This window comes from Xiphophorus maculatus, chromosome 16 (assembly GCF_002775205.1).
Source record: "Xiphophorus maculatus strain JP 163 A chromosome 16, X_maculatus-5.0-male, whole genome shotgun sequence".
NCBI classification, from domain to species: Eukaryota; Metazoa; Chordata; class Actinopteri; order Cyprinodontiformes; family Poeciliidae; genus Xiphophorus; species Xiphophorus maculatus.
The window spans coordinates 24413316-24426352 of NC_036458.1; the positions used below are offsets into that span (position 1 = coordinate 24413316).

The 13037-nt window shown below is 37.5% G+C and overlaps 2 protein-coding genes across 2 annotated transcripts in view; both read right to left on the reverse strand.

Moving 5' to 3' along the window:
- carm1 (coactivator associated arginine methyltransferase 1) overlaps positions 1–6950 on the reverse strand; it is a 30982-nt gene extending 24032 nt beyond the window's left edge. Inside the window, exon 1 of the mRNA XM_014473587.2 lies at positions 6769–6950. Coding sequence (XP_014329073.1) covers positions 6769–6910 — 142 coding nt within the window. The 5' untranslated portion in view covers positions 6911–6950. The remainder of the gene's footprint in view (positions 1–6768) is intronic.
- A 401-nt stretch (positions 6951–7351) lies between these two features.
- On the reverse strand, positions 7352–11541 carry LOC102221502 (guanine nucleotide-binding protein G(I)/G(S)/G(O) subunit gamma-5-like). Its single transcript, XM_014473591.2, has 3 exons — positions 11358–11541; positions 9030–9156; positions 7352–8620 (listed from the first exon to the last, which is right to left on the reverse strand). Exons 1-2 carry the CDS (start codon positions 11448–11450, stop codon positions 9031–9033), a joined length of 219 nt encoding a protein of 72 aa, XP_014329077.1. The 5' UTR covers positions 11451–11541; the 3' UTR covers positions 7352–8620; position 9030.
- Between the last annotated feature and the right edge of the window lie 1496 nt (positions 11542–13037).

The following is a 13037-nucleotide window of genomic DNA, read 5'->3' on the forward strand; positions in this document are numbered from 1 at the left end:
CGTTAGCATTATGTAACGCAGATTAATCACATTACCTATTTTGACCTAAAAGCTTCTCTCCTGCAGAGGATCTCCTGGTTCACAGCCATCTGGTACTTGTAATGCAGAGTCGCAAACACAAGTGAAAAGATGAGCGAGGAGTCGGACTGCTGTGTTCAGCGGCAGATTTTGCTTTGAAGAAACGCCGTGATGATGACAGTCTTAGTATGCAGAACAGTTTTTTTTCCCACATACAATTTGATGAGTGCCTCATCAAAATCATCAATACACATCAAATGTTGATAAATGTTTCTTATATTATAGTTCTAAAGCAATTCTAAACAGGTGGGGTTTTAGTCTAGATTTAAAAGAACTCAGTGTTTTGGCTGTTTTGAAGTTTTCTGGAAGTTTATTCCAGATCTGTGGTGCATAAAAGTTGAATGCTGCTTCTCCATGTTTGGTTCTGGAGATGCAGTGCAGAACCAGAAGAACTGAGAGGTCTGGAAGGTCTTTAATGTATCTGGTGCTTAGCTGTTCAGTGATTTATAAAATAAAGTTTATTCTCTCTTGCAAATAGCAGCACCAAACACAACTTAACACATTTTAAAATTGATGTTTGAGCATTTTGAGGAATGCTGATTCTTTATAGAATCCGTTTTTTTCATCCACATCCTGGACACAAACTGTTTAGACTTTTGCTTTAAGGTGGCACCACAGAGACAGTTTCTTCCCTCAGCCTGTCTCTCTGATGAACAAATTGAGCACCTTGCAGCCAGAGCAGTCAGCTACTCTGCTAGGAAACAAAATAAGCATATTAGCACTACAGCAACCCTCACATGGTCACACCGTCTCTTTTACTGCTCATTTCCTCAAACTTTAGATATTTCTACTTCATGTTTGGATGCTTTGAGTGCTTGAAACCAAAGTCAAATCCCTTGTTTGTGCACACAGTGTGTTGCACAGGTCTGCTGTGCAAGTAAGCTTGTCTGATGCAATAAGCAGCTAATCACATAATAAATTAACAGGAGCTCAATAATTTCCATTCTGATGATTATTAGTTCTGCAGAACAATTCTGTTCTCTATAGAACAATTTTGTTCTGCAGAACACAAATAATCCATTTTATTCATGGTTTCAGTTGTAGGTCAGTTTTTGTTTCTTTTTCATTTATTGTTTTTGGTTGTTATGTTTCACTGTGGAGTGTTCTGTACAAAATTCAAGTTTATTAGTCTTTGAGAGGGCAAAAACTGTGTGAATACATTATTGTTTGCTGCAATAACTACTGGGAATTTATCGTCCAGCAAAATTTGTTATATGTGTAACAGACATTAGACCTTCAACAGAGTGAATCAGCAGAGCAGAGGAAGAGTTGTGATGAGGTTTAGAGCCCAGACTGTAGTGGCTGCCCAGCATGTGGAAACAGCGATGTTCAACTGCCTGTCTGTCAATCATAACCTATTAAATATGAATTTGAAGAGCAATTACTCAGTGACATGCTTCCATCTGAATATTTTTTACAAAGCTAGTTAAAAAACTTGGGGCATTTATCTCTTCCATCCATTTAAAACAGAACAGAGCACCAACAATAAGGGGAACATTGGTAACTGGGCCAGCGGCGCTGAACAAAACCAACACTGGCTATTTTTACTTGGTCATTTCCACAAGCTCCCTTTTCTGGTGACCTCATCCATGCTTAGTTTATTACCAGCAAAGCTGTTAAAGACATTAGAGAGGAGATAGCATCTGACTGTGCTTCACACAGAGACAGCTGGGCTGCAGAGAGCTGATCTCCTGCAGACAACTAGCTAAAAACAAAGCATTAGCATACAGCAGCAAGTTGTTCAAGTTAAAGAGAAAAAACCTGCTAACGAGTCAAATTACAAAAAAAGGAAGGAAAAAAAATCAGCAGCTTTATGCCAGAATGTTGAGTGGTTTTATGTTTAATAAATAATACAAATAATACAGATAAAACTAATTGGAGCATAAGGATCATTCTTAGGGCTGAAACTAACAATTATTTTAGTAACAGATTATTCTATCAATTAATCCAACAAATTGCCACATTCTGTAAATTTTTCATTTAATCACAAACCTTTTGTTACAATATTATAAATATATTAAAAGATGCAAATAAATAATTCAGTTCCCTTTCTAAATCAGAAATGGAACATTATATTGCCTTTATTTGCAGCAAAGAAGAGATCTGTAGCTAAAACAATAGCAACAACAAGTCATGCCTTTCTTATTGCGTTAACATCAGCAGTGTATAGCTGATGTGGTGATTCATTTCTGGATTAATGATTAATAATTGATAGCAAAAGGTGCTTAATATGAGGTTTATTTTACAGAATTTGAACTACTTGAGTTCTGAGTAGAACAGATTAAATCAAATGTATATTGTGTTTTGGACAGTTAACTGGATTACTGCTCTGAGTGTGCTGCTCTTTCATCAAATGGCCTTTTTTAAGTCTGCATAGACTGGCTAGCAAGATAGCAATTGATTAATTGTTAGTTAATCAATTGCTATATAATAGTTCTGTATAGATATTTGCATATTCTTTTTGGTTTAAATTCTCAGTCTGCTCACTGGTCTCTATTAAGTTTTCTTTTCTATGATGTCACTGCATTTACTGTGGAACTGCTAAACAAAGTCCTGACTTTCAGCTAACCAATTTAGTCAATCCGCCATTTTAAATAGTCACAACATTACCACAAAATATCTCCATAAAACTTTAAGTCTATTTCGCCCAGCCCTGGTTCCGTCTGCCTTTTACCTTAAGGCTTTACAAACATGTAGAAGCTGCTCCGGTCAAATGACCAGTATGGTGGCAGCATCATGTTAAGAATATTATGGTACAAAAATATGTCTTTTGCATTCCTTGTTCATGTCTGTTATTTTATACTGCTATCATGTTTGAAATAAGAAATGATGTGGAGTTTATTATTTGTATCTGTCAAAAGTGACTCATGGTGTAAATTCTGTTCCACACAGATCCTCCTCCCCCCTCTAACTGTAGTCACTCCAGCACTTCAGGACAATGTGCTTAGAGCCAGGAGGCATCCTCAGGAGTATCAAGGCCCCAGACATGGACTCATTCAGGAGGAGAAAAACACAACTCTTTATGGATCACAATAAAGACAGCTAACATTTAAATAAGCAGGATAAGGTTATTTTAAATGGTCGTTCTTTGACCTGTGGAGGAAGTATTCAAGTCACTGCAACACTGCTATGTGTAAAGCCATAGGAAGTTCACACTGCCTTATTCCTGGCTCTTATTGTGAAGGTTTGCTGCATTGATGCTATAAATAGAGACACACATCACTGTGTTATTGTTTTGACTCTGCTGTCCAGCGTCAGCAGACCTTTGGACAAAATGCTGGCAGTCCAAGAAATCTGGAGTTTCACGTGCTTCAATGTTTTCAGGTCAAACTCATTTTAACATCTGACAAAGGTAACCTTAGAAAACACAGCAAACTTCAAACTATGAAGATCATTCTTCATTGTTTGATGATTCCAATCTGGTCCAATGTAGAAATATAATTAGCCCTATTTGTGAAATCATAAATTAGGTGAGATAAAAACTTTTTTTGGTTCCATTCTATTAGCCATAACCCCGTTTTAAGTACTGTCAGACCTACAGACTGAAGAAAGCACTTAAAAAAAATAAATCAAACACCTGTCTGACAACATAAAGTTGGTCACAAGATTTCAAACCACCACACTGTGCCCAGATCCAAAGAACTTCAACGAGGAAACAAAATGATCGACATCGATTAACTTGGAAACGGTGAGAAAAGCATCTCTGCCAGAGAACATGGAACAGAGGCGAAGCGTCCACAGACAGCAGACAACACGCCAACAACTAAAACAACCAGGATCACCGCCTGAAGCTCAGCAGGCCTCACATCATTTAAGGTCAGAGTTCACCATCCTACAATAAGGCAGAGAGACTGGGGCAAAATGGAATCCAAAATGGCCAAAACCACTCCTGACCCACAACAACGTTACAGTCCAATTTGGGAATATAACCTGAAGTCTAACAAGCCAGATGTTGAACATTTTGGAATGTTAGCCTTCTCTCTCATAGGCCATAAAAACAAGATAATGCTTCAGAAAAAGGAACACCAACAGTTAAACACGGTGGTGGTCATATGATGATCTGGGGCTACTGCTTCAGGACTTTCTGTAACCGATGGAACCAACGATTCTGTTCTCAACTATACTGTCTCAACATGGTGACAATTTTGACAAACATGTCGAAATCATATATTTGTAAAAGTTACATACAGTTTTAAACAGGTTGTTCCTACTAGGAAACCCCCAATGTGACCAATTTAAAACAATTCTGCAAAGAAGAGTGATGCTCGGCAGACATTCCCACCAAGAGCTGACAGCCAGTTGCTTGGTTTAGGTTTGGCCAGGTGTCTTTGGATGCTTTTTTCCCCTTTAATACATAAAATCCTCATTTGGAAACTGTTCAGGTTGTCATTATGACATGTTGATCCGAAACATTCACATGCAACAGAAAAGGAAGTAGAGATTAAATCTGTAATGGAGCAATTACTTTTTTTCACTGAACAGTAAAAGCCAAGTGAAGCAGCAGGACTTGGAAATAGGCCTGTCACAATAATCAATTAATTGCATGATAAATTAAAACAAACAATTTTCACTTGCATAATTTATAGTTTTTCTATCCATTTTTCTACCAAAAAATGGATGACAAAAGTCTTCAGTCTGGTGACTTGGTCTCAACTAGCCCTTATTTTGAAGGACAGTTTTGTTTACAGAGACTTCAGTATCCATTTTATTTGTTGTTTCTGTTCTGTTTATTCATATTGGATATTTAAAATGTCTTCCTGTTCCAGTGCTAAATGTTCATCAGAATTTAAAGTTTATTGGTCTGTAAGAATGGGTTCCTGCATTGTTATTACTTGAAAATGGCCTCAAAACAACAATATCATTTATCGCAATAACTTCTAAGACAACTTATTATTCAGCAAAATTTGTTATCGTGACAGGTCAACTTGGAAATATGCCTTTGTTGTATGTGTGCGTTCGTGTGATTTCTAATCGGAATCATTTGTCTTCCACACACCAGGAGCAAGTCCAGATGTGTGTGTTGTGAGTCAGGTGCGGGTCGCTCCCTCATGCGTCCGCTTGCTAAGCAGCTCACCGTCAGTTCACTCATTACCGTCAATCTGCAAATCTTTTTTTAGCCGGAATAAGAAACTTATGTGAAATTACAGCACATTGAAATTTTAGAAATCAAACAAGCCATGAATGCAGTTATTGATGAAAAACTATCCAGAAATAACTGAAAACAACTAGAATGGTCCAGCACACAGTATTAAAAAAAAGGGATTGATTAAGCAGATCATAAGAAAAAACTACGTGCAGAATTCAGACCAAGGAAATACCCTGCTTTCAGGGATCTCCTGTAATTGTTGTAAAAAGCGAAACTTTAACACATTAAATGTAAACAGGAACAGGTTATGCAACTACTTCAGTTTAGCTAGAAATGCAACTTGGCAGTATTTATTTTGGTAAGTTTATTCAAGAATGTTGTATAATTGACAGTTTATCCACAAGAAGCAGAAAAGCAGTTATTCAATAAAACTGACCAAAAATAAACATTCATATTAATAGATTGATTTTCAACTTTTTGCACCACAAATTCATTGTGTGTCTTATTTTAATGTAAATCAAACAGGTTTCAATGTTCTCTTCCCGTATCAAAACTTTCATACTCCATTTCATATTCCCTTTACTGGTATTGTATTTGAAATTGACCGACTCCAATATATTTTAGGTCTATTTCTACAGATATCTCGACGTTGGCTTTCGCCATGATAATAATAATAATGTAGCGCTGAGGATACCTCTTAAATTTTATTTATTTATTTTTGCATAACCTTGGACTTAGCCGCAGTGTGTTGCTGTTTTTTAATAGGGGAATTACATTCAGTGGGAAAATGTGCATAGCGGCTCTGATGCTGCCTTCACCGCACACATGAGGTGGCGGGGAAGGGGATGAAGCCATTGTTCCAATGAGAACAAAGATGAATGCATAAATAATGAGGGCCCGGTGTGGCTACGCTACCAAATCTGCCTCAACAGCTTTAACGTAAAACTGCTACTTATAAAAAGTTTCAGTGTGCCATTAAATCCACGGTCCGGTAAAGGCCACGCAGTGTGAAGCGCCGCCCGGACCGAAGAGCACAGCGGGGGGTCAGAAGTGATGTCTCCACGTCTCTGCTGCGAATCAATTCAAAGCGGCTAATTCAAGCTAAGCACTCTCCTACCTACCCGGCTCCCAGGGGGAGAAAACCGATTCATGCTGACTTATAAAAACACAGCGTGCACTATTACGACAAAATATAAATAAACAAAACCAAAAGTGTTAAATGGATGCAACCATGTAAGCTTATCACGTCACTGTTAAATGTAGGCTAGTGGTATTGTTTAACTAGCATGTTTTAGTTCACCTTATTTAGCAACCGTGCTTACCGTTAAAACTACTCTACATGTTCTTGACCGCGTTATTCCAAGCAGTGAACTTCGTTGTATGCTACCTAAACCCAATGCGTTCAGGCTTCAGAATCCCAAATAAGCTACAAAATATTTAGTTTTCTTTAGTTCCCTCGTGACAAGTAAAGGGAAACGAGGTGGTCTCAAGATGGAACAGCTCCTTGTTGGCTAAAGCTACCGCTGGCCACATTAGCACTGAGCATTAGCAGTTCAATCAGGCCGACCGTCCAGAGAGCAGTTGTTAGAAACAGTCACACTCACCATTGGAGAGATTGATGAGGGCAGCATCTTGTGAGGTTTTCACTTCTAGCCGCAGCGGCTGCTGCTCTGAATGTCGCTGTATGTCTCCATTCGCGTCTCCGATAGAGAGCAGCCGCACGCCGCGGAACACAGAGACCGCCATCTTCGATCTGGAAGTAGAGGCAGGTCGACGGAGCTCACATCCAACCAAGCAGTGCTCTCTACTGGAGGCAGGACAGCCATCAATCCGATGAGCTGCTTCAACAGCGCCTCCTACCGGGCTTATCATGGTAGCACACAAACACAAGTAACGTATCGAAGATTTCTTTTCAGTCACAACTTTAACATTTAATACTAAATTAAAATTAAAGAAATTCAACAACATGTATAAGAATAAATCTATAGGTACTTTTTAAAAATCATACATTAAGATTTGCTTATTCATACAAATCGGTATTAAACAGTGGCTTTCCTAAATGCTTCACATTTGATCACTCTACAGCCATAGACTTTATTATTCATTATATACGAAGCAATGAATAATGGCTAAGTGGAATAAAAAGGATATAGGCTTTCAAAATACTTGACAAATTCAGGTCTGAAAAACGTGGTGTGCATTTTTATTTGTAACTCAACACTTTGTAGAACAGCATTTTTCTGCAAATAGTCTTTTATTGTATGTCTGTACCAGCATCATACATCTGGGACAGAAATTGATAACAATTATTGTATGCAAAATGTTTCAAGCTCAGTCATGTTAGGTGGAAGGTCTGTAAATATCAATATTCAGGTCTTGGTACAATCACAATTGCATTTAGGTCTGGTCTTTGACTGTCCAATTCTAATACATGGATATGCTTTGATTTAAACCGTTTTATTGTAGCTCTGGCTGTATATTTCGGGTTGTTTTTCTGCTGGAAGATGAATCTCTGGCCTGGTGTTAAGCAGCTTGCAGTGTCAGTTGGTTTTCTTCCAGCATTTCAATGTAATTAGCTATTTCAATCACCCACCAACTCTGACCAGTTTCCATTTTCCTGCTGAAAAAAATGTGTATAAAATGATCGTCCAGCAGACTGTTTCATTGTGAAGCTGCTGTTCAAGTGCAAAGTTATCAGGTGGCATTGCACCTGAAAACATGACAATGTCATATTTACAACTGAAATCTGACATTTTGTGATGAAAAACACAAATTACTTAGTTGACAGTAGAAACATTATTAACATTTTGTTCTGTGTGACCTTAGTGAATGTTGTAACAATTTTATTGTTTTGGTCCTTTTTTTTGGATGTTTCAAAGCACTTTATAAGTTAGTGAATGAATATGTTACAATTGCAGAGAACCGTTTAAAAAGCAGTTGAAATACAACAGAACATTAGTGAACAAAATATCTCTTTCCATGAAGAGACAAATCTGTAAAGCTCACAATAGATCAGAAAACATTTGTTTAGCTAAATGCATGTCAAACTCTTTTATTAACAGGTGGAATTAAATTACTGAGAACGTTGAATAGGAAAAGAAACATTTGTTGCTGTACTTTAAATGCTACTAAAGTAACTGTTGCTGAACAATAATGGCACAAAGTGAACAAAAAAAATTCTAGCATGTTGAAATATTGTATTTTATGTCTTGGACTCTAGTAGGAGCAGAGCCTACTCATTCAATATTTAACTTTAGATTCATTCTGGAAAAGCTTTGGAAATGCAAAGAATTTGGGGGATTATGTTTCACTTCACTGCAACATTTTTTTGTGGTCAGAAAGTCCCTCTGAAAACCAGCTGCAAGCAGTGGGGTCGACTTCTTTATCTTCAACGGCAGTGACACTTTGTGAAAATCCACAGGAAACGGTTTGGTTGTTCCGCACCCCTTTGTAGCCCTACAGATAAAAGATGAATTGACATTTATATGAAGTTATTATCTCCAAAGACACATAAAAAGAGCCCTCTAAAACTGTCAAAAGATCTGCTGCTGTACTAGAATAAAATGTTTCACGTCATCTCGTTCTGGATGACATGTTTGTTAGAGATGACATCTCCATCTAACAGTAAAACACAAAACCTGTGAAAAAGCCCTGGATAGAATCCACAGGCTCATATTGGTCATTTTTATTTGATTTTTAGGAAATACATTTTCAAATGAGACGATTAGGGAACGTGGATGTGAACCAAGTATCAAATAAACATCATGTGAGAAGAAAACAAGACATTTCAGGAGAGTGTGAATAATATTTCTTTGGTTAATAGAGCGCCACACACACACACACACACACACACACACACACACACCTCAAAGCAGAACACATGACTTGGGAGGCCTGAATGGGTTATCACTGGAGGGAACCCCGGTCAGCAGAGGGTCTTTGTGAGCGTTTTGCAAACAGAAGGTCTTCAGTTCTGTAGCTGCCTGAGAAACCTAAACAATACAGAAAACACAAGAGAGGACTGTTTGTTGATTATTAATATCAACTCAGGTGGTAAGAATGTGTGATTAAAACTGACCCAGTGTGGGACAGAACCCCTACAAGTACCTCAGCCGAGTTCATGAAGATAAATCGTCAGCTTGTTAAAACTCCAGGGATTTTCGGTCAGAAAATGAGCCCAAAATAAATCCTCTGAATACTTTGCCCACCTTTAGTGTGATGCATTGTCAATAAATTAGAATATTAATTAAAGTTAATTGATTTCAGTAACCCAGTTCACACATTGTATAGTTTAATTCTGCATAGACTGATGTTTCCGAGTCTTTATTTCAGCTAACATGATTTTCCGCTTACAGCCAATGACAACATCTCTACTGGAGGGTGTGGCTGTCCTGCTGCAGATTCCACATCGGCCTGTAATTATCTCTTCTGACTGTGGGGATTTTAGGATCTGTTGAATGACCTAAATTTGCCTGATGATCAGCTCTTCCAGTAGAGTCGAGTGCCATATTTTCACCTAAGTTTATCTGAGCTTCCTGCTTCCTAGCTTCAGTTTCTTCCTGGTGCTCGCAAAACTTCCCTGGGTGAAGTTTTGTTGCTTTTCACGTCATACCTCTTCAGGACAGATCTCCTCTGGTTGTTCACCCATTCTACGGTGGTCCACTGTTGTCCCTTGCTAGCTGCTCTCCACACTCTGTTGAGGAACCACTTGGACCTACTCCTGGAAGATAAGCCCTTGCTGAACATCGTCCCCTCTGTATCCATTTTGCCCCTCATAATCTGCTCTGTACTCTGGAATCTTAAGTCATTCTGACTTTTGTTAAGGTTAGTCTGTTACTGTTCTTGCCCTTCTAACTGCTCATCTGTTCCTCTTTTGTTTGTTTACACTGAATCCTGTTATGATTCTGGTTGTGGGTCAGGAAATTACCTGGACACATGAAAAGTTGAATTTGATTTAAGCTTAATCATATTGACAATTGATGTTAGTTGTGAACTCAAGGAGACTGAATGGTGTGTTTAACCTATTAGTTTACCGTACACACAGATGTTTGTCTCTGAACCAGTTTATCTTTGTGAGATGGCGCTCCATTATTTGAAAAATAATGGTGATGATGATGATAATAGTGCCATTTAATTCAGCATTATATATGATGTATTATCATATTTAGAAATCATATTTAGTTAGAAATTGTCGAAAATGTCAAATTCTTGTTGCCATGTGTGACGTCATCAAACTGCACCATGACCAATCAGCCTTTTTTATTATTATTTGGTTGTTTTGCTGTACACTCTTTAGCTGAAGTAAAATCTGGCATTGCCACTTCATTACACAACTGTGATTTTGTTATCACTGTTCAATAATTAGAAATTGCTCAATTATGTACGCAACACACTCACCCTCTCAACCAAAGAGGCATCTCAATGATGAGATGTTGATGCAGTGGGCGTTCTACAAACTGTTGCACACAGTCCCAGATACTGTACTGATGGGTCCATTTTATTTTCTGTTAAGCTACACACGTTTGCTGATAATATTTTTGTGTTAGTTCTCTTGTTAACAAGAATTGTCTTGTTTTTGCTTCAATTCAAAGTCTCCAGCGTATAGTTTCTATTCGGACTGTAACTTAACATTTTCAGACTAACTAATACTTGTGATTTATTTTTGTTTTTTCACCCTCACTTTTCACCTCCCTCTTTGGGACACATACTTAAAGCAAGCCTGACCCCTGTTCTAAAATAAGTATTCCGCCAACAATCCCAGCAGTCACACAGCAGCACAATCAACAAAGCTATCACTGTGCTCAACTCCCAGAGGAAACTGTCTGCAGCAGCCATTTCCTAGAAATAATACAGTCACACCGCTTTCCCATTACTTTGCAATGTAAATAATGAGATGTAATATTGAACGCATACGTGGGAAGTTCAACTCGGTTACGGAAAAGTATTTGTGTTATATTGCATCTACTTTTAAATTAACATAAACATCCATCTATAGCATCCAAACATTTAAAATGTTATAAAATACGTTTTAAGACGGCACTAAAAGTTACAGTAAAATTACTGTAAAAAGTCAGTTACGCTTATATTAAATTTCCCCATATTAATAACAAGCATCACGCGCACCGAAGTTCGCTGAGGATGCGCTCCAGAGCGGGAGTCACGCGCAGTCCAGTCCTGAGCGGGACTTTCTCACCTTTATCCGCCGGACGCTAGCTTCCAGCCGCAGCTGCTTCACTGCTTTCTGGGCGATGACTAAACTGCTGTTGGCCGCGCTATTGTTCGACATGACTGCGTTCAAGAAACAGAGAAAGTTACAGCAACTTGGCAACTGAACCCATATGAGCCAAGTCCTCAACTGTGAGAGAGCTGTGGGACTTCCGGTAGAATTTTTCAAAATAAAACCTACATCGTGTGTTAGTTCACATTTTAGGCGATCCCCGTCTAAATTGCATGATCAGTGATTTCATTTATTTATATAGGCAATTCATTGCTAAATGTAATACTTTTTTAACCCTATTCATATGAAATAAACAATGTATTTCTTATTAAGATTACTTTTTAGAAAGTTATCATAAGGTTATCTAATATGTATCATGACATGATAACCATGAGTAAAAAAAAGAAAGAAAAGAAAATGGATGGATATTTTTATCTAGTTGCCAACTTAACTATAGTTATGAAGTAATGCCACTGGGATAAGAGCAATGGCTGAAAATCCTTCATTTCTGTGGGGTTTTTTTAGATCAAAAACATTTTTAAACAGATGGCTGGGTCTGGAGCCTTTTTTTTTAGCTAACTGGGAGTGTGCTGCAGCCTTATTGATTTCATTTTTACACTATTACAAACATGATTGGATTATTTGCCTCAAAGTCACCTTAAAAATTAAATAAATATTTGATTTTTGGCACACTTTTTCATCAAGAAAACGAAACATTAAATTATAAACCAATCTTTCTGGCCTATATGAACTACTTCCTCATCTGTTTTGTTTGTTTGTTGTTGTTTTGTTTGTTGTCTTCCACACACATAGAGTTGGTGAAAAGCAGATGTTATCTAGTAACTGCAGAAAGAGGTGCATTAACTAAAAACTCCCCCAGGTGGGGGTCAGGGAGCATTATTTGTGCAATCATCATAAGCACAATCATTTCTGTTTTATATTTTCATTTAATTAAATGAATCTGTTTTCAGTTCATCATTGAAGATTTTTTTGTGTTAATTTTCATTATGAATGATTGGTTAAAAAAGAAAAGGTAAAACAAATCCAAGAAGGCGAGTACTTTTTATAGGCACTGTAGGTCAGAATGATAAGATAGTCAGACGAGCAAAGATGTTTTCATACAATAGTTCACAAAAGTCTGATGAGCTCCATAGCAGTTATAGCTCAATCCAGAGGTGAGTAGAGCAAACCGTATGATTTGCACTACTTTAACATATTTTTGCTCAAGTAAAAGTAAAAATTAGCCATACAAGAAATTCCTCAAGTCCACTAAAGAACCATTTGGTAAAAAATGCAACTCAATTCAGTAACATCTGTTCATAATGTCTGATTTCATGATTTACAATCAAGTCATCTGGCAGACAAAAATATTACATTTTATGCAAATTCAGGTATTCTAAAATCTACAATAAAGAAATATAATTCTACTCATGTTTTGGTGCATTTTTCTGATTAGTTAAAATTCTCAACGGTTTTATACCATCATCATTAGCTTTTATCGTCTCACTCAAAATGAACTTGCTTGTTTATGCTGAAAAGTCGTTCTCTGTAAAACTCTAAAATAAAAAGAAAACCAGAGAGAGAGAAGAAAAAGAAAGGCCACCCGACCTGACTGAATCTATTCACACCACACGGTGGCGACAAGGCAATCCTGTA

Excerpts from the sequence above, each read along its gene's own strand:
- LOC102221502 (XM_014473591.2), bottom strand. The coding sequence starts at position 11,450 with ATGTCGAACAATAGCGCGGCCAACAGCAGTTTAGTCATCGCCCAGAAA. Across the intron at positions 9,157-11,357 it reads CTAGCGTCCGGCGGATAAAG|GTTTCTCAGGCAGCTACAGA; the intron begins GTGAGAAAGTCC and ends TGTATTGTTTAG.